This window comes from Aquarana catesbeiana, linkage group LG01 (assembly GCF_042186555.1).
Source record: "Aquarana catesbeiana isolate 2022-GZ linkage group LG01, ASM4218655v1, whole genome shotgun sequence".
NCBI lineage: Eukaryota > Metazoa > Chordata > Amphibia > Anura > Ranidae > Aquarana > Aquarana catesbeiana.
In genome coordinates, this window is record NC_133324.1 from 33,860,023 (window position 1) to 33,882,978 (window position 22,956).

Below are 22,956 nucleotides of genomic sequence, written 5' to 3' on the forward strand. Positions count from 1 at the left end.
GAGGGGGGGCTCTCTCTCGTCCCCCTGTCTTTTTTTGGATTTTGAGGGGGACCCCATGCCATTTTTTTAAAAAAAATTGTCGTGGGGTTCCCCTTAATATCCATACCAGACCTGAAGGGCCTGGTATAGAATTTAGGGGGACCCCATGCAATTTTTTTTTTAAATTTTGGTTTGGGGTTCCCCTTAATATTCATACCAGACCCAAAGGGCCTGGTAATTGACTGTGGGGGAATCCCATGCCGCTTTTTTAAATGACTTTTATGTGTATTGCAGAGACCTGACAATTCATTTTAGCCACGAGTAGTTTTAAATGACTTTTTTTTCCTTTAGAAATGTCATTTTGCTCTCGGACTGTTCTAAACATGGAAAAAAAATGCGCTACTTTACAGGCACACTATAGAAACCCCCCAGGTACTAAATTTAAAGGAATTTTTCACTTTTATTGTTTCACTTTAAGCATTATTAAAATCACTGCTCCCGAAAAAACTGACGTTTTTAAAACTTTTTTTTGCATTGATACATGTCCCCTGGGGCAGGACCCGCGTCCCCAAACACTTTTTATGACAATAACTTGCATATTAACCTTTAAAACTAGCACTTTTGATTATTCATGTTCGTGTCCCATAGACTTTAATGGTGTTTGCGTGTTCAAACTAATTTTTTGCCTGTTCCCATGTTCTGCTGCGAACCGAACAGGGAGGTGTTTGGCTAATCACTACTGTGTACCAACAAAAAAAAAAAAAAAGGAGGGGACAGGGGCGGGGAACGGCGGAACACCTAATTACTTCCCATATAGTTCACATAAACCTGTGTTTGTCTAAATTCCAGCCAACTCTCCCAGGTACTTACACATTTTATTTTTGAGTTATTTTGCATATGTATTACTTCTTCCATTAACCTAGTTTTATCTACCTCCCTAAACCAATCCTTTATCATCGGGATTACATTTGATTTCCATTGTTGAATTAATGAATTTGCTGCATTCAGCAGAAATGTAATACTTGCTGCTCTATATTTCCTCCTTGACATCCCTGTTGCATGGAACAGGCATTGCCATGGATAAAATCCAATTTAATTCCTGTTGATTTTCTTTATCCAGTCCAATACTTCCCTCAAATAAGGTTGAATTAAGGGGCACTGCCACCATATATGTGCATGCGTTCCAACCTCCCCGCATTCCCTCCAACTTAAAGGGGACAGGTCCGGACTAATTTTATACAATTTTATTGGGACGTAATACCACTTAATAATTTGTAGTTCATTTCCTTCATCCTTGTGTCCATTGAAGACGAGTGAACATAATCAAAAACTTTACTTCTCATTGTTTCAGGCAATAAATGATTCAGTTCCAGTTCCCACCCCTCCAAGGGACACAGGGGATCCTCATCTTGGGGCATCATCAACATTCTATATATGTTGGAAATCCCCTGTCTATTTATTCCTCCTTGGTCGACTAATCTTTCCCATAGATTTAGCTTTCCAAATGAACGGAGGGGTTTCGGAAGAGATTCTACAAAATGTTGAAGTTGTCTATACCTCCATGTATCCCATGTTACCCCATATTTTCCTTGCAGTTCTAATAGTGAACAAAGGACATTTCCCTTCAGGACATCATTTAATCTCAGAGGAAGTCCACTTTAAATACAATTTATTATCCTTACCTGGAGGGAAATAATTGTTAACTGCCAACAGCATCAAAGGACTATTATATTGCCAAAGTGTATTTTTAAAAAGTTTATCCCATACTCTCAGTGTTTCTATGGCAATTTGGGCCATTTCTCTAGAGGAACCTCTATACTGCCTTGAGATCTAAATAATCTCGTTCAAGGCTGATTTACTCAGCTCATACCTCTAGTGACACCCATTTTTTTATATGGAGAACCATGCACCCAGTCCATGACTTTCCGCAGTACCGAGTACTGACGCTGTGTGGTATCTTTCAAAATCTGGAAGGAATAGTCCTCCCCTTTCATTTGGTCTACTCAAAATTTTATAGGCAATACGGTTGCACCTGTTATTCCATATAAACTTTTGAAGAGTTTTTAAACAGGCCACGGGAATATTTATCAGGAGATACTGAAAAATGTACAAGGCTTTCGGGAGAGTCATCATTTTGATGATGCTTATCCTGCCAAACCATGATGCTATGCTGAGTCTATGTGCAGGGAATCCTCTCAAGTCTTGTTTACTTTTGTTCAATAGGGGAAAATAATTATCCTGATATAGGTCTATTGTTGATGTTGACAGAAACACTCTCAGATATTTCATGGCGGACGTGTGAGGCATCGGCTCCGTCCCCTGCCGAATCTCCAGGACTCCTGCACACCTCTACACAGCTTTGTCAGCCACGGGAGTCATCTCCCTACACTCCCGCGGCGATAGTACATCCCATGGGCAAGATAGGAGACCAAAGGCATAGCTACTCCTCGCTCTCTGGTCTGCGATCTTCCCACACCATGGATCGCTTTCTGTTGTCTTTGTCTTAGAAGAAGACAATGCCATCATTAAGCACACCGTTATGCAGCTCCAAGTTCAGCAAGAAGATTTGGAAAATAGGGAGCGCAGACAGAACCTGCGAATCAGAGGTATCCCAGAAACAGTGGGTGATCAGGATATTCGCCCCTATTTGCTAAACCTCTTCAATGTGGTGGCCCCCAAAATACTCAATATTGACTGGCGACTGGACAGAGCCCACAGATCACTGGCCCCCAAACCTCCAGGAGGGGCAAACCCATGAGACATAATTGTACATTTTCATTACTATGACAGTAAGGAGGCCCTGTCCATGGCAACCTGCAATAACTCTAGGCTTGATTTCAAGGGGTCAAAGATCCAGATCTTCAATGACCTTTCACCCATTACTCTTGCAAAGAGGAGGAATCTATGCCCACTCACGCTCCATCTCCAGGCTCATAAAGTTGCATATCGATGCAGCTTTCCCTTTTTCCTCTCTGCCTCTCGAGATGGCACATAATACTCCCTGCGAGACCTTTATGAAAGCGATGCCTTCTTACATAACCTGGGTCTCACTCCTCTTCCTGAAGAAGACATCACTCCACTCCCTGCTACACCTAAACCACCGACAGCTCCAAGCCGCATCTGGACCCCTGTGAGACAGAAACACCACAAGACCTCATTCACCCCTCAGAGGCGCCCCCTGTCCAGATTTCCAACCTGAAGACCATAAGCTTATAATCTGGTTTTGTCTCCTGAAATCACCTGGCCCTCTGACATTCTTTAAACCCACGTGGCCAGTGCCTCAACAATGGAGGCTTTTTTCTCTGCCCCATGCCCATGGGGTATACTGTTCGCTGTTTTTGTAACTCCCTGGCAACAAACTTTTTTATTTTTGTTTTTTGATGTTGCTTCTTCTGTTCTTGTTTGTTCATTACATTTAGTGTTCTAGGACATCCCATTCCGGAGGATGGTGGGGGACACCTGCTTCCTCCCCCATCTTTGGAGATCCCACGCATCTCTCCTTGGTCCAAGGCTTCAGCCCTGGCTTTCTGGCAGACGTCCATCCTCTAGGTTTCTTTGTGACAATTTTTATTTTTTTATTTTTCTCTTCTTTTTTTCTTTTTTCAGGTCCTTTTTTTCCTTTTTTCTGACCTGTTGTCACTATTTCATGTGAACGTAATGTATGTATGTTTCAGTTTAACAGTTTCTTTGAATTGCCCTCCCCTACCTCTCCCATTGTTCCACACACCATGGATCTCCTTACCTATTATGTTCATGCTATATTTCAATTGCTCTTTCATTGGATTAAATTAACATGGCGTTAAAGTTCTTTACATGCAATGTAAAAAGTTTAAACTCTGTTCAAAAGCGATGGTTGGCTTTGAAGGAGTTTAAATCTTCAGGGGCTGATGTGATCATGGTGCAGGAGACCCATTTCTGTCCTGAGGGGCCGTTCAAATTTGCTAGTATATATTTCCCAACTACCTTTACTGCTTCTGATCCTTCTGGGAATGCAGGAGTGGCGATCTTAATAAAACGTTCCTGTCCATTGAGAATCAAACCCTCTTATTTGGACCCCCAGGGCAGATTTATTATCTTGAACTGTTCTTTCCTCACTCACTCCCTAACTTTGGTGAATGTCTATACTCCCAACTAGGGATGAGCCGAACACCCTCCGGTTCAGTTCGCACCAGACCCTGCGAACAGACCTAAAGTTTGCGCAAACTTTAGAACCCCATTAAAGTCTATGGGACTCGAACGTTCAAAATAAAAAGTGCTAATTTTAAAGGCTAATATGCATGGTATTGTCCTAAAAAGGGTTTGGGGACCCGGCTCCTGCCCTAGGGGACATGTATCAATGCAAAAAAACCTTTTAAAAACGGCCGTTTTTTTCGGGAGCAGTGATTTTATTGATGCTTAAAGTGAAAAAACAAAAAGTGAAATATTCCTTTAAATTTCGTACCTGGGGGGTGTCTATAGTATGCCTGTAGAGTGGCACATGTTTCCAGTGCTTAGAACAGTCCCTGCACAAAATTATATTTTTAAAGGAATAAAAGTCACTTAAAACTGCTTACGGGTTTTAATGTAATGTCGGATCCCTGGTGCCACAACACTGCAACCCCTCACAGATACTCTAGTTGAGCACAGCAATGAACCCTCCTGCAAAATATTGCATCAAAAATTGTAATTAAATGCCCCTGTTAAACAGGGGCTGAAAAATTGGGCCTTAGCCACTGGTGCTGGTGCCACAACACTGCAACTCCTCAGTGATACTCTAATTGGAGCACAGGAACGAGCCCTGCTGCAAAGTATTGCATCAAAAATTGTAATTACATGATCCTGTTAAACAGGGGCTGAAAAATTGGGCCTTAACCACTGGTGGTGGCGCCCAAAACCAAAAATGTTCTTACAAGCTATCAGCATGATCATTGAGGAGGAAGAGGATAATCACTCAACATAACAGGATAGTCACTCAGCATCAGCATAGGCAGTCTTGAAGGGATCTGACATTTCAAAAAATATTATTCAGTTACATCAGCATCAGGTGCCTGTTAGCTGGTGGTGATCCAAGACTGATTCATTTTTATGAAGGTTAGTCCATTGACCAAGTCCGCAGTCAGGCCAACCCTGTGATCGGTTACAAAGCCTCCAGCAGCACTGAATGTGCATTCCGAAAGAACACTGGATGCAGTACAGGCCAGTAGCTCTATTGCATATTGTGCAAGCTCTGGCCAGTGATCCGTTCTCAAGACCCAGTAACCCAGAGGATTTTCATTGGTAAAGGTGCCCAAGTCACATCTTGCCCCTAGGTATTCCTGCACCATGTATAACAGACACTGGCTCCCTCTGCAACGGCAAGATAAGGTCCGAAACCTTACCTTGTAACGTAGATCAAGGAGGGTTGCCAGCCAGTATTGATCCCTCTCCTTGATACCACGAATACGAGGATCCTTCCACAGGCTTTGCAGGATCAGGGAGGCCATGCAGCGTAGGTTTGCTGAGGCATTTGGTCCGGAGACCTCTGGGTCACTAAGGACGACATGATCCGCAGCCACCTCCTCCCAGCCACGTACAAGTCCATGGGTTTCTTGGGACTGTAAATGATCCCTTGAAGACTGCTGCTGATGCTGAGTGCCAAGCTCCACCTCCATGCTGACACAATCCTCCTCCTCCACCTCTTCCTGTGTAATTGGCGGGCATGCAGGAACACTGTCTGGATAAAAGGGGCCTTGAGAGATAAATAAGTCCTCCTCTTCCTCCCTCTGTTCTGCCTCAAGTGCCCTGTCCATTATTCCACGCAGCGTGTGCTCCAACAGGTGGACAAGAGGTACAGTGTCACTGATGCATGCACTGCCACTGCTCACCATCCTCGTGGCCTCCTCAAATGGTGACAGGACAGTGCATGCATCCCTGATCAAAGCCCACTAGCATGGGGGAAAAAAAAACAAGGTCCTCTTACCCTGTCCTGTGCCATAATCGCATAGGTAATCATTGATGGCCCTCTGCTGCATGTGCAGCTGCTGCAGCATGGCCAATGTTGAGTTCCACCTGGTGGGCATGTCACAGATTAGGCGGTTCTTGGGCGGGTTAAATTCCTTTTGGAGGTCAGCCAGCCGAGCACTGGCATTATATGACCTGCGGAAATGCACACAGACTTTCTTGGCCTGCCTCAGGACATCCTGTAAGCCCAGGTACCTGCCCAAGAACCACTGCACCATCAAGTTAAGGACATGAGCCAAACAGGGCACATGGGTCAGTTGTCCCTGTCGGAGGGTGGAGAGGAGGTTGGTGCCATTGTCGCAAACCACCATACCTGCCTTAAGCTGGCGTGGCATCAACCACCTCTGAACCTGCCCCTGCAGAGCTGACAGAATCTCTGCCTCAGTGTGGCTCCTGTCCCCCAAGCACACCAGCTCAAGCACCGCATGCCATCTTTTTGCCTGCGTTCAAAGAGGAGGGGTGGAGGAGAGAGGTGTGGCAGAATCAACACTAGTAGAATTTTAGAGGCGTGTCTGCACCCTGTCCTGCATCCTTCCCAGCTGCCAGAAAGAGTCACCCAGTGCGCGGTGAAAGGTAGGTAACATCCCTGTCCATGCCTGCTGGACCATGAGTCAGTGGTAATATGCACCTTACCACTGACCGCCCTGTCCAGCGAGGCCAAGACATACCACATGCCAGTAGAGAACCAGAATCACCTTCCATGAGAAAAAGTGGCATTTGGGAACCTGCCACTGAGGAACCGCACATTCCACAAACTCACGGAAGGGGACAGAGTCTACCAACTGAAAAGGCAGCAGTTGAAGTGCTAGCAATTTAGCCAAGCTAACATTCAAACGCTAAGCATGTGGGTGGCTGGGAGTGAACTTCTTTCCGTGGTGCAGCAGCTGGGGCAGGGAAATTTGCCTGGTACAATCTGATGTTGGTGTACCTATAGCAGATTGCCCACAAGTACTTGGCTGTGACACACCTAATTCTACACCTTCATTCCTCTCAGTGCAGGTCTCAGAGAGGACTGAAGGTATAGTGGGGTTGGAGATCCCAGCTGATGAGAAGCAAGGAGAGGTCCTCTTTGTTCTTTGGTGTGAGTCTTTTAGGTACGCTTGCAACAAACTGTCGACATATGTCTGGTCAAGCATGTGGTGCCCAAGCGGGTGATGTTTTGGCCACGCGAGATACACTTGAGATATATGTTGCAAACAGCAGCGGTGGGATCTGATACACTTGTCTCAAAAAAGGCCCACACCAAAGAACTTTTGGAATAATGCGCAAAGACAGCAGTGCCCTGCACATGCGGAGCTCTGCGGTGTGTTGCAGTTGGTGTGCTGCCCTTAAGCTGGCCCCTTGAGGGCATCCTACTTTGTTGGTGATGTGCCTCCTCCTCCTCCTCCTCCTCCTCTCTCCTATCAGGCACCCACGTGGAGTCAGTGACCTCATCATCCCCTCCCTCTTCATCACTGGAGCAAACCTGGCAGTATGCTGCAGCTGGGGGAACATGACTGCCAGATTGTTGTCCTTCTTGGGCACCCCCTCTCTCTGGGCCCACATTACTGCCTTCCTCTAGCTGGGTACCATCATCGGAGCCTTCAAAACACTGGGCATCCTCCTGGAGCATGTGCCCAACCCTGTGGTCAAACAGTCCGGGAGCACCTCAAGAGGACATGGGGCTAGGGAAGGAGTGACTGATGCCATTGAGCCGAGGGAAGAGACCGTGTTGGCAGCTGCTTTGCCAGACAAAGTACCCTGAGCCTGGGTGAGAAAGGATGAGGAGGATGAGGACAGCTTGGTCATCCACTCTACCAAGTCTTCCGCATGTTGCGGCTCACGCGGTCAGCTGCCGAAAAACAAGACAAGCGTGTCCCACAGCCATGTGCTGATGAGGATGTACCGTCTCCATGACCAGCACTGTTGCCTCTAGACTAGGGATGAGCTTCGAGTTCGAGTCAAACTCATGTTCGACTCGAACATCGGCTGTTCGCAAGTTCGCCGAACAGCGAACAATTTGGGGTGTTTGCGGCAAATTCGAGTGCCGCGGAACACCCTTTAAAAGTCTATGGGAGAAATCAAAAGTGCTAATTTTAAAGGCTTATATTCATGGTATTGTCATAAAAAGTGTTTTGGGGACCTGGGTCATGCCCCAGAGGACATGGATCAATGCAAAAAAAAGTTTTAAAAACGGCTGTTTTTTTGGGAGCAGTGATTTTAATAATCCTTAAAGTGAAACAATAAAAGTGTATTATCCCTTTAAATTTCGTACCTGGGGGGTGTCTATAGTATGACTGTAAAGGGACACATGTTTCCCGTGTTTAGAACAGTCTGACAGCAAAATGACATTTCAAAGGAAAAAAAGTCATTTAAAACTAGTCGCGGCTATTAATGCATTGCCGGTCCGACAATACACATAGAAGTCCATTGATAAAAACAGCATGGGAATTCCCCACAGGGGAACCCCGAACCAAAATTAAAAAAAAAAAAAATGACGTGGGGGGTCCCCCTAAATTCCATACCAGGCCCTTCAGGTCTGGTATGGATATTAAGGGGAATCCCGGCCAAAATTAAAAAAAAAAAAGACGTGGGGGTCCCCCTAAATTCCATACCAGGCCCTTCAGGTCTGGTGTGGATTTTAAGGGGAAACCCGCGCCAAAATAAAAAAAACAGCGTGGGGTCCCCCCAGACATCCATACCAGACCCTTATCCGAGCACGCAACCTGGCAGGCCACAGGAAAAGAGGGGGGACGAGAAAGCGCCCCCCCCCTCCTGAACTGTACCAGGTCACATGCCCTCAACATTGGGAGGGTGCTTTGGGGTAGCCCCCAAAACACCTTGTCCCCATGTTGATGAGGACAAGGGCCTCATCCCCACAACCCTGGCCGGTGGTTGTGGGGGTCTGCAGGCGGGGGGCTTATCGTAATCTGGAAACCCCCTTTAACAAGGGGACCCCCAGATTCCGGCCCTCCCCCCTGTGTGAAATTAATAGGGGGTACACCCCTACCATTTCACTAAAAATCTGTCAAAAATGTTAAAAATGACAAGAGACAGTTTTTGACAATTCCTTTATTTAAATGCTTCCTCTTTCTTCTTTCATCTATCTTCTATCTTCTATCTTACTTCAGTTTCTTCCTCCATCTTCTTTTTCTTCTGGTTCTTCTGGTTCTTCTGGTTCTTCCTCCGGTGATCTCATCCAGCATCTCCTCCACGGCGTCGGCGTCTTCTTTCCTTCTTCTCCTCGGGCCGCTCCGTATCCATGATGGCATGGAGGGTGGCTCCCGCTGTGTGACGCTTGTCCTCTTCTGATGGTTCTCGTGACACCACAGGGAAGTCCCGTCAAGTCACCATGCGTCAGAGGGGGGCGGGGTCACAGGGTGGCCCCGCCCCCCATTATTTAAGAACCGTCAGAAGAGGAGAAGCATCACACAGCGGGAGCCTCCCTCCATGCCACCATCGAAGTGGAGCATCCCGAGAAGAAGATGAAGAGAAGAAGATGAAGAAGAGAAGAAGATGAAGAGAAGAAGATGAAGAGAAGAGCTGGAGCCTCCCTCCATGCTATCATGGATGCGGAGCGGCCCGAGCAGAAGAAGGGAAAAAGACGCCGACGCCGTGGAGGAGATGCTGGATGAGAACACCGGAGGAAGAACCAGAAGAACCAGAAGAAGAAAAAGATGGAGGAAGAAACCGAAGGAAGATAGAAGAAAGAAGAAAAAAGAAGCATTTAAATAAAGGAATTGTCAAAAACTGTCTCTTGTCATTTTTGACAGTTTTTTAGTGAAATGGTAGAGGTACTTTTGTACCCCCTTACCATTTCACACAGGGGGGAGGGCCGGGATCTGGGGGTCCCCTTGTTAAAGGGGGCTTCCAGATTCCAATAAGCCCCCCCGCCCACAGACCCCCACAACCACCGGCCAGGGTTGTGAGGATGAGGCCCTTGTCCTCATCAACATGGGGACAAGGTGTTTTGGGGGGCTACCCCAAAGCACCCTCCCAATGTTGAGGGCATGTGGCCTGGTACAGTTCAGGAGGGGGGCGCTCTCTTATCCCCCCTCTTTTCCTGCGGCCTGCCAGGTTGCGTGCTCGGATAAGGGTCTGGTATGGATTTTTGGGGGGACCCCACGCTGTTTTTTTTTTTTTTGGTGCGGGGTTCCCCTTAAAATCCATACCAGACCTGAAGGGTCTGGTATAGATTTTGAGGTGGACCCCCACGTCTTTTTTTTTTTAAATTTTGGCCGGGGTTCCCCTTAATATCCATACCAGACCTGAAGGGCCTGGTATGGAATTTAGGGGGACCCCCCACGTCATTTTTTTTTTTTTAATTTTGGTTCGGGGTTCCCCTGTGGGGAATTCCCATGCTGTTTTTATCAATGAACTAGCCGCGACTAGTTTTAAATGACTTTTTTTCCTTTGAAATGTCATTTTGCTGTCAGACTGTTCTAAACATGGGAAACATGTGTCCCTTTACAGGCCTACTATAGACACCCCCCTAGGTACGAAATTTAAAAGGATATTACACTTTTATTGTTTCACTTTAAGCATTATTAAAATCACTGCTCCCCAAAAAACAACTTTTTTTTGCATTGATCCATGTCCCCTGGGGCAGGACCCAGGTCCCCAAACACTTTTTATGGTAATAACTTGCTTATAAGCCTTTAAAATTAGCACTTTTGATTATTCATGTTCGTGTCCCATAGATTTTAATGGTGTTCGCGTGTTCGAACAAATTTTTTGCCTGTTCGCATGTTCTGGTGCGAACTGAACAGGGGGGTGTTCAGCTCATCCCCACTCTAGACACAGAGCCTGCTTGCCCTCTTTTATTGGCTTGTAACTGTCTACTTCTCCTTGTTGGCCTTCCAGACATACTGGTGGCCTGCAGTGAGATGTAGCTGCACCAAGCTGGGATGTACATATATACTGATACTGCAGCTAGCAGAATCAACTGCCTGCCTGTAGTATTATTAGTATGAGAACACCAGCAATTGTCTTCAGGTAGCTTTAGGTGCACACTGTGCAGAGGACGCAGTCCACTAACTGTAAATACTGTATCTGCCTGCCTGTGGTATTAAAAGGGTCAGAAGAAAACCACCAATTTTCTTCAGGTAGCTTTAGGTGCACACTGTGCAGAGGACACAGTACACTAACTGTAAATACTGTAGCTGCCTTCCTGTAGTATTAATAGTATCAGAGGAACACCACCAATTTTCTTTAGGTAGCTTTAGGTGCACACTGTGCAGAGGACACAGTACACTAACTGTAAATACTGTAGCTGCCTGCCCGTGGTATTAATAGGAGCAGAATAACAGCAATTGTCTTCAGGTAGCTTTAGGTGCACACTGTGCAAAGGACACAGTACACTAACTGTAAATACTGTAGCTGACTGCCTGTGGTATTAATAGGATCGGAAGAACACCACCAATTTTCTTCGGGTAGCTTTAGGTGCACACTGTGCAGAGGACGCACTACACTAACTTGTAAATACTGCAGCTGCCTGCGGTACTAATAGGATCAGAAGAACACCACCAATTTTCAGCAATGCACTGCGATGCCGCAGTGAATTATGGGCCATGACGTGCCACTCGAATTTGGCACAAACAGCCCATATCGTTCGTAATTTGAGAAACGGTCAAACATGCGATGTTCAAGTCGAACATGGGTTTGACTCAAACTCGAAGCTCATCCCTACTTCCAACTCTGGTCAAATTTAATTTCTCTCTGCTATGTTTGAAGAACTAGACAAAGTTTCTCAACCCTGCTCCGTAACCCGGAGACTAGAGAAAGCCTATCTAATGCTCTATCTGAATTTTTCCAACTTAATGAAAACACAGTTCCTGAGTCCTCCACCTTGTGGGAAGCCCACAAAACTGTCTTCTGGGGCCAATGTATTTCCATGGGTTCCCGCTTGAAAAAATATACAGCCCTCCAAAGTTCCTTTCTCTTAATCAAACTCCGAAAGGCTGATTAGCTCTTGATATCCTCCCCCACGGTGGCTAGACTCCGAACTGTCATCTTTCTGCGAAACCAGCTTCAATTCATAGACATGAAAAAATTTGATAAGTCTCTTCTTTGGTCCAAGCAGAAGTTTTATGAATACTCAAACAAACCCCACAGAATGCTAGTGGATAAATTAAAACCTCGCCCCTTCCACTCATCTCCGGACTTTCTTATTCAAGCTAACGGTACACCTATCTATTGCTGCCTTACCATGTCTAAAGTCTTTGGAGAATTTTACCATAAACTATACAATTGTCTAAAAACAGATCCCAATCACCTCTTTACGCAAGAAAAATTTGACTCCTTTTTCGAATCCCTACATATGCCCAAAATTTCCTCAACCCATCTTGCCTCTCTGAATTCCGTGTTCACACCTGAAGAGTTAGCAGAAGTAGTCAAGATTATCCCAACACATAAATCCCCAGGCTCAGATGGTTTACCTTATTCATATTATAAAACATTTCTACCGATCCTAAGCACACATTTAATATCCATCTTTATCTCCTTACTGAAGGGAACAATCCCCCATCCTCATTTTCTCCACGCCCACATCGTAGTGATCCCCAAACCCGGTAAAGACTCCTCTCTCCCTGATAATTATAGACCCATAGCCCTTCTCAACTCTGATTACAAGATCTTTACCAAAATATTAGCCAACATATTTTCCCTTATAAACCCTAAGCTTATACACAAGGATCAGGTGGGATTTGTCCCCACTCGACATGCAGGTGACAACACAAGATGCACCATTGACCTCATTGACCTGCTGAATAGGACGACACATCCGGCCCTAATCCTGAGCCTAGATGCACAAAAGGCCTTCGACCGATTTAGCTGGCCTTTTATGTTTGCTACTCTCACCAAATATGGCTTTAAAGGCCCCTTTATGGCAGCGCTATACGCCTTATATTCCCAACCCACTTCCCAGGTCAGGTTATCCTCGTTTATATCGCCATCATTCCCATTGAGTAATGGCACTAGACAGGGGTTCCCATTATCCCCTCTGCTATTTATCTTATGTTTGGAACCTTTGGCTGAAGCTGTTCGCATCCACCCTGACATCCGAGGGGTCACACTAAGACAGAGAGAATATAAACTTTCTCTGTTCGCAGATGACATCCTATTGACATTGACCAGTCCCCATAACTCCCTCCAGTATCTCCAAATTTTAGTAGAAAAATCTGGCTCAATTTCGGGGTATAAAACTAACACTAGCAAAACAGAAGCTCTGCCACTTCATATCCCCCCTCCATCCTAGCCACACTACAACAGAATTATTCCTTCCATTGGTGCCCACTCGCCCTTAACCGGTTCAACACAGGGCAATTTCACCCCCTTCCTTCCCAGGCCAAATTTTAGTTTTCAGCGCTGTTGCACTTTGAACGTCAATTGCGCGGTCGTGCGACGTTGTACCCAAAAAAAATTGACGTCCTTTTTTCACCACAAATAGAGCTTTCTGTTGGTGGTATTTGATCGCCTCTGCGGTTTTTATTTTTTGCGCTATAAACAAAAGAAGAGCGACAATTTTGAAAAAAACACAATATTTTTTACTTTTTGCTATAATAAATATCCCCATTTTTTTTTAAAAAAACAAATTTGTTCCTCAGTTTTGGCCGATACGTATTCTTCTACATATTTTTGGTAAAAAAAAATCGCAATAAGCGTATAGTGATTGGTTTGCGCAAAAGTTATAGCGTCTACAAAATAGGGGATAGATTTATGGCATTTTTTTTTTAAAAAAAATTTATTTATTTTTTTAGCGGCGATCGCGATTTTTTTTCGTGATTGCGACATTATGGCGGACACATCGGACACTTTTGACACATTTTTGGGACCGTTCACATTTATACAGCGATCAATGCTATACAATTGCATTGATTACTGTGTAAATGTGACAGGCAGTGAAGGGGTTAACCACTAGGGGGCGGGGAGGGGTTAATGTGTTACCTAGGGAATGATTCTAACTGAAGGGGGAGGGGACGCACTAGGGGAGGAGACCGATCAGTGTTCCTCCATTCTGGGAACACAGATCGCTCTCCTCAGAGCTGACAGGCTGTGGATCTGTGTGTTTACACACACAGATCCACATGCCGGCCCGGTTAACGGCCCGGGCACACGCACCGGGTCCCGAGGAACGCGGCGGGCGCGCGCGCGCGCGCCCCCTAGGCGGCCGGGAATCCCAGGACGTCATATGACGTCCACCCAGGATGGGAGATCCCATCTGGGGACGTCATATGACTATGGGCGGGTAGGGAAGTGGTTAAATACTTGGGGATATATTTAACCTCCTTGTATCAAACTCTCTATCAGGTAAATTTTCCCCCCCTTTTCTGGGATATGGACTGGCTTTTGCATCAATGGGACACCCTCCCTATTTCTCTCTTAGGCCGGATCAATGTCCTTAAAATGTCTGTCATGCCGAGACTCCTCTACCTGTTTGAAACTTTGCCAATTTCCGCCCCAATGTCACAACTCAAAGCTACACAAAGACTCTTCCTAAATTTTATATGGCACAATAAAGTACACTGCATAGCCAAGTCAGTAATATTAGCCCCACGTTCTAGGGGCGGCACTGGAGCCCCAGACCTTATCAAGTATTACTATGCTACACACCTTAAACCGATAATTACTTGGTCCACCAGAATGGCCTCCAATAGATGGTCAGAGTTAGAAATGAGTATAACATGCCCGGTACATCCCTGCTCCATGATATGGTCCACCCTGCCTACTTCTATTGTTCAACTTCAAAGCCTCTGTTTACATCCAATGCTGCTCACACTATCAATATGGAAAAGATGCTCTCGTCAATTCTCCCTCTCCACCACATGCCCACCCCTACTAAGCCTACTCTTTAACCCTGATATTCCGGATAGTTTATCCTACACCCGAATGTATACCTGGACGCAAGCTGGAATCTTCCAACTCCGCAATATAGTTTACCCCATCACCCGTACCTTACTATCTTTCACTGAAATACAACGAAACACCAGAAACACCAGATCCCAAAACATCTTTTTTATTCATTTCTGCAATTACTTCCATTCTCAGTCACAGACTCTGACCCTAGAAAAACCCACTCCATTTGAACTTTTATGTTCCCAAGGCCCACACCAGATCCATCTCATATCAGACATTTATAAATTCCTCTATGATGCCCTGCCATTGACCAGTACACACCATTTATATATGCAAAAATGGTCTCAAATTTTACACCGACCTATCTCTCTCCCTCAGTGGCAGAGGATCTGGGAGGCAATCTCCAAGTCATCAAGATGTATTGAACAGAGAGAGACAGCTTACAAAATTTTATTTTTCTGGTATAGGACCCCCAAAGTTTTACATAGATATGATCCTAAGCTCCCTCCAGTGTTCTGGAGATGCCAGAATGACGTTGGCTCTCTCTTCCACATATTTTGGGATTGCCCTGCTGTTCAACCATTCTGGTCCTCCATCCAAGCACTCCTTCAAGGCCTATACAAAATGGACCTACCTTTAGACCCGATTCATTACCTCCTGGGCTTACCATTCCCGGATATCTCTAAATACACCCAAAAATTAGCTACCTTCATTCTACTAGCAGCAAAAAGAGTAATCCCTCTAAGATGGCGATCTACCTCCCCACCCACATTCCTGCAGGTTCTGCAAATACTGGAACAGGTCCGTAGAATGGAAAATCTTACTGCAGTAATCCACGATTCACTTCCTCAATTTTCGCAAATTTGGGATTTATGGGATCACGCCTGTTCACGTAATACTGTTAATCTATTCCTCATAAGAAACCATACTGTTAAAATCTCCTATCCATGGTGCCTTTCCCCCTTTCCCCTTCCCTTTGTCCCAATCAAGTTGCCTAAGAGTACCCTGGTCTTACAGTTTAGGTACTCTGAGAATTTTCACTGCTTGCAGATCCAGAGAGCAAAAATTCTTGTTGGTGAGATATATGTGACCTTTTAGTTAAGCGTTCTCTCTCAATCTTCCCTCCTTCTGCCCACCCCCCCTCTTTTGAACTATTCTACAGTTTTGTAACATATACTGTACTTATGTAATTGTAAGTTTACTCTGTTGTCGTCTTTGTATGACCCAATAATTTCTGATGCTTTCATTATTCAAAAACGCACTGGTTTTATTTTCTGACTGGATTGTTTTATTTTCTTATGAAAAATTCAATAAAAAATACGATTTAAAAAAAAATCCCAATATAACCTATCAAAAGCCTTTTTGCCATCTATTGATAGAAAAAGAACAAGTTTCTTTCCCTTTTTTGCTGTATGCATCAGTAAAGTTGTTCTTAATATATTACCTCTTGCCTCCCTCCCGGGGACAAATCCTGCTTGACCTTTCTCAATACAATAAGGCATAAATGGTCTCAATCTTTGGGCCAAAATCCTTGCATATATTTTAACATCCTCATTGTTCAATAATATCGGCCTAGAGCTAGAGCACAAAGTTGGGTCCTTCCCTTTTTTACACAATAGTGATATGTATGCCCCCAATGCTTCTTCATGGATTTTCAGGCCTTCCCCAATAGAGTTCATACATAAATGGAAAAAAGGGATTCGGGAACTTGAAAACTTTTTAAAATATAAGGATGTGTAGCCATCCGGACCCGGATTTTTACCAGCCTTACTTTTGCTAATTGCCTGCTCAATTTCTTCCTTGGAAATATCTTGTTCTAAATTACTTATGTCCTCATCTGATAGGGCCGGTAACTTTATTTTCCATAAATACTGTTCTATTTTATTTCCTCTATTTTGTCTAACTTCACTATCTTGGATACCATTTACTTTATATAGTGATTGTATTCCAAAAAGATTTTACTGATCTCCCTAGTAGAATATTTAATTTCTCCCTTTTAATCTTTCATTTTCACAATATAGTTTACATTCCTTCTAGGTTTGATCACCCCCGCCGACACTCTCCCAGGTCTTTTACCGAACTCATACTGCCTTTTAGCTGTTCTAATAAAAGCTTGTTTGGACTCCTGCTCCATCAAATATCTCAGAGCCTTTTCCTATTAATTCCACCTTTACCTAATTATCATTTAAATTTTTATGTAACTCCTCTAATTCCTGAATTTCTTGTAGGAGGGATTGTTTTTGGGCTGTCCATATTTTTTTCCTCTTAACTTTTGCTATCAGTCTCCCTCTCATAAATACTTTGTGGGTTTCCCACAATACAGTTGGCACAATATTTTCTACATTGTTCTCAGTAAAAAATAAATTCAAGTCCCTTTCCAAATCCTCCACTATGTCCTGATCATATAGGAGTGATTCATCCAGCCTCCAGGATCTTTGCCTATATTCTTTAAATCCAGACTAACTATAACTGAGGCATGATCCGAGAGGGTGAAGGATTTCACTTCTACCTTTAATAACCCCTCTAGGAGCAGGTGGTCTAAACAAACATAATCAATTCTCGAATAGGAGGAGTGTACCTGAGAATAATATGTGAAGTCCCTCCCTTTAGGGTACAAGATTCTCCACGCTTCCACGAGTTGCTGTTGATGTAGTTTTTGTTTAATTACTTTGAGATATTTGCCCTCTGAACGCAGGGAGAGAGGCTGGGTATCCAGGGTTCGATTGAGTACAGAATTTAAATCCACTGCCATAATTACTTTACCTTCTTTAAAATATTCTAATTTATTCATTACCTTTCTCAAAAAGAGGCACAGATGGACATTTGGACAGTAAATGTTAACCAATGTATATTCAATATTAAACAGGGATCCCTTAATGATACACCTTCCTTCAGAATCAGTTTCCATTGCTTTTAAATTAAATGGTGTATTTTTATCAAAACCTATTGCTATTCCTTTGGATCTCTTATCAAGTGAATATCCATAAAATCAAAGTGGGAAATTTTTTTAGTTCAATCCAACCCTAGATGACCATTTAAAATTGGTTTCTTGTAAAAAAAACAATATTTGATGTTTTAATTCCTGCAGTATTTGATGTCATTTACTAAGGCTATTTAGTCCTCTAACATTATAAGTCACTATCTTCAAGGGCACCATCTCTAAAACCTGTGAGACATAAACATTCAAAGACCTTTATTCATGGGAAGGGAGTGTACAACTTCTAATTTTCCAGAGATGATCCACTTAACTAATACTAAATTTAACAAGACATAACAACACAATACAACCCCTTCTAATCTATCCCCAATGTACAACCTCTTATAGAAAATGTGGAAAGAAAATGAAACATCATGGACATACTAAGAATTACACCCTGAAATGCATTCTTCTACTTCTCTTGAGTATGGCAATACCACATGTGTGAGACTTTTTCACAGCCTAGCCACATAGAGAGGCCCAACATCTAAGGAGCAACTTCAGGTGTTCTAGGGGCATGTGAACACTGAATGTATCTAATTCAATCCAACCGCCCCAACAAATAAATACTTTTTAATTTAAATAAATAAAGGTGCAGCTGCTTTTTCAAACCAAAAGGTGTAATGCTAGTGTTAAATGAATCAACTTGAGTGTGGTCCTTATGAACAAACAGCACTTGCTAAGTGTAATCCAAACAAATATTAGAGGTAAATGTATTCTATACAATAAAGTGACAAGTGCAAATTATTAAATCCTGTGCATTTCATGTGTTATAAAAAACAGTCCAGGCAAATGCAGACAATGTCCACAATCAGGGGATATAATTCAGTAGGAAAAAAGTTCTTCCAGGTAAATGAGTTGCCCTGAACCATATGGCCCCCGCCAGCTGGTATCAGCGTAGACCACAATAAAAGACCCATGGGATATAGGTAAAATTCCTACACACTGGATGTTGTTGACCCTCTCTGCTATACAGCAGGAGGAGTCAAATTAGCGTAATGGTCTCCGTGACCGGGAAAGGGGAGAAAAAACAGCCGACCCGTCCTCGCGCTCTCTCCTCGCGATCACGACCACTTCCGGTGGTAAAATCTCCTTAAAATGTGAAGAGGAAAAAACGAGGGCCAAGGATTCTCACAGTGTAAAAAGTTTCCAAATATGATTTTGTTTAACAAACTGCAAATATTGTAAAAAGACGTTTGCATCACAAACCCGCTCTAGGGGCATAAATTACACATTTAATTTCCTGACTACCAATCACATTTTTGAAGACCCTGGACCACCAGGACAATGGAAACACCCACAAAATGACCCTATTTCCAAAAACATATACCCCAACGTATATTCTATGAGCATAATGAGCCTTTTGAATATGTTGTTTTTTCCAAGTTTATGAAAAATGTGGAAAGAAAATTAAAATGTATTTTTTTTACACAAAGTTGTCTATCTAGAAAGATATTTCTAACAAACAGCATGGACATAATATAATAACAATTACACCTGAAAATACATTCTTCTACTTCTCCTGAGTATGGCAATACCAAATGTGTGAGACTTTTTCACAGCCTAGCCACATAGAGTGTAGGGTTGCCACCTAATTCCTTTAAACCCAAACATATATGAATTACACAGGTTCTGAGGCTAATTTAATGAAGATAAGGCACAAGTGAGTTTAATTACCACCTTAATCAGCCACAGAACCTGTGGAATTCATATGTGTTCGAGTTTAAAGGGATGAGGTGGCAACCCTAATAGAGAGGCCAACATTTAAGGAGCACCTATAGGTGTTTTAGTGGCATAAATTACAAATCTAATTTCCTGATTACCTATCACATTTTTTGAGACCATAGAGCACCAGGACAATGGAAACACCCACAAAATAACCACATTTTGGAAATGAAACACCCACCTGTGGTTTTACTAGTGCTGTTTTTGTCAGAGGATGAGTGGGACTGGTGTCTCGTAGGAACATGGTCTATAAACAGGCCAAAGTCAGTACAGGCAGCAGGCTGACATGCAGGAAGCAGGCAGGAAAATGGTCCATAAACAACCCAGAGTTATTTCAGGCTGACATCCAGGCAGCAGGCTGGAACATGATCCATAAACAGGGCAGGGTCAGTACAGGTAGCAGGCAGAGACATGGTCAACACAGCAAAGTATTGCTCCAGGCAGCAGGCAGGAACATATTCCATAAATAGGCCAGGGTCAGTATATGCATCAGGCAGAGGCGTGGTTAGTTTTGGTGGCAGGCAGAGGTATGGTTAATTAACAGGCCAATCAGAAGGACCAATCATAGAGCCCATCTGCTGATCAGTGATGCGCTGTGTCCAAGGGATATGGGCATCGTTGGAGTGCGCCAATACACCAATAAATTATATATTTAGGTCATATATTAGATTATAAATGATATTTTTAATTTATTTATATTTGTATTATATTTACATTGTATTATATTTATTATATTCTCTTTTCCTTCCCCACAATGCACTGACAGAAATCCCATTGCTAGCTGTGAGACAACACAAGACAATTCATTTTCTCAGAAGCTCTGACCCCGATTTTCTTTGTGTTTGTACTGTTCTTCCTTCAGACAGTGAAAACTGCATGAAATGCCCTGATGAAGAATGGCCAAATGAGAAGAAGGATTGCTGTGTTCCAAAATTGATGGAATTTCTCTCCTACACTGATGATACCATTGTTGCAGTCTTTTTAGCTGTCTCCATCCTCTGTTGTCTTCTTACTGGTTTCATATTGGGGATATTTATACATTACCAGGACACCCCCATTGTTAAAGCTAATAACCGGAACCTGAGCTATCTTCTCCTGGTCTCCATCATGCTGAGCTTCCTCTGTGTCTTCTTGTTCTTCGGCCATCCAGTAGATGTGACCTGTATGTTGCGTGTAACCTCTTTTGGTGTCATCTTCTCAGTCGCTGTCTCTTCTCTGCTTGCCAAAAGTATTATGGTGTGTATTGCTTTTAAAGCCACCAAACCTGGGAGTCCCTGGAGGAAATGGATGGGAGCCAAACTGCCCAATGCTATCATTTGTGTCTTCTCACTGGTTCAGGTAAAAATCTGTGTCACTTGGATGTCTATTTCTCCTCCCTTCCAGGATCGGGACACTCACACTTATCAGGGGAAGATCATCATTCAGTGTAATGAGGGTTCAGTTATTGGCTTCTACTCTGTCCTGGGCTATATGGGGCTTCTAGCAGCTGCGAGTTTCATTATAGCCTTTTTAGCCAGGACATTACCGGACAGTTTTAATGAGGCCAAGTACATCACCTTCAGCATGCTGGTGTTCTGCAGTGTCTGGATTGCCATGATCCCGGCCTATCTGAGCACCAGAGGGAAATACATGGTGGCTGTGGAGGTTTTTGCTATAGTGGCCTCAAGTTCTGGACTTCTTGGCTGTATATTTTTCCCAAAATGTTACATCATTCTGATCAGACCTGATCTGAATACAAAAACAATTATCCGCTAATATGTGTGGAGCAACACTGGATTACCAGTAGTTATAGCATTATCTCTATCATTGGTAATTTTAGTATTTTCCTAGTGTATTGAGAATGAACAATGTTAAATATAAACACTTAATACTCACCTCTCGAATAGATGGTAAATCTAATTTTTGCTCTGCACACCACTGGTTTTGCACATTTTGGGTTTGTTGGAAACCTTGTCTCATGCTGGGAGTAGTGGTTCCTCCCACCAGCCTTACTTCTAGACATGTGCAATGACAAAAAATCTGTTCATTTTCGTTTCATTTGTTTTTTTTGCTTTTTTAGGAAATTCGGAAATATTGAAAAAATTAGAAAATTCGGAAATTCAAAAATTTGAAATTCGGAAATCAGAAGATTTAAAATTTCCGAATTTTGAATTTTCGGATTTCTGAAATTTTCAAATTTCCAGATTTCCAAATTTCCGCATTTCTGAATTTTCAAATTTCCAAACTTTCGAATTTTCAAATTTCCGAATTTCGAATTTTCGGATTTCCGAATTTCCGAATTTTCAGATCTTCGGAATTCGAAAATTCGAAAATCCAAAAATGTGAAAATCCGAAAATCCAAAAATGTGAAAATCCGAAAAAAGGAAAGAAAATTTGTAAAATTTGAAATAATAACTAACTATTAAATTATAGGTATTGGAATTTCCTTTCAAACTTGGCTGTTTGTGAACGTAACAAACAAAATTTATTTGAAGTTACGAATTATCAGAAATAATGAATGCTGCATCTAAACAAAAAAAGTTTTATTAGTATTATTATTATTATTGTTATATATTATTATTAGATCATTACGTTCCATTCGTTTAGATACGGCATTCCTTATTGCATATAATTCATAACTTCGGATAAGTTCATACTCGTTACGTTCACTAACAGCCAAATTTGAAAGGACATTCCAATACCTATAATTTAATATTTATTATTAGTTAGTTATTATTTCAGATTTTCATTCTTTTGAATTTTCAGATTTTCATTCTTATTCCTGGATTTTCACATTTCCAAATTTTTGCATTTTTAAATTTATGAAATTTTGAATATTCAAATTTCCTAATTTTGAATTTTCGAACTTCCTAATTTCGAATTTTCGACTTTCCGAAATTTCGAATTTCCGAACTTCCGAACTTCCGAACTTCCGAATTTGAATTTTCAAATTTCCAAAATGTTCCAATTTCCAAAATGTTCCAATTTCAGAAATTTTCCAATTTCTGAAAAATTCTGGAATTTCGGGAAATTTGGAAATTCGAAATTTCTGAAATTGGAAAATTTGATATTTTGGAAAATTTCAAATTTCAGAATTTCAAATTTCTGAAATTTTGAATTTCTGAAATTTGAAATTTCATAAATTTGAAATTTCTGAAAAATCAAGTTTCCAAAATTTGAAATTTCCAAAATTCAGAATTTCTGAATTTCCAATTTCCGGAATTTCTAATTTCCGAAAATTCTGAAATTTGAAAATTCTGAATTTCGAAAATCTGAAATTTGAAAATTCTGAAATTCAAAATTCTGAAATTTGAAATTTCGGAAATTTCAAATTTTCCAATTTCCAAAATTTCAAACTTCCGAATTTCCCGAATTTGCTGAAAATTCGGAAATTTGAAAATTTGAACATTTGGAAATTCAAAAATTTGAAATTTCAAAAATTCGAAATGAGGAAGTTTGAAATTTTGAAAATTTCAAATTTCTGA

General features: G+C 42.5%; 1 protein-coding gene across 1 annotated transcript in view; it reads left to right on the forward strand.

Moving 5' to 3' along the window:
• Positions 1-21,247, forward strand: part of LOC141139412 (vomeronasal type-2 receptor 26-like) — a 310,781-nt gene extending 289,534 nt beyond the window's left edge. The window contains exon 6 of the mRNA XM_073625509.1: positions 20,355-21,247. Within this exon, the coding sequence (XP_073481610.1) occupies positions 20,355-21,247 (893 nt within the window). The remainder of the gene's footprint in view (positions 1-20,354) is intronic.
• Positions 21,248-22,956: the final 1,709 nt, after the last annotated feature.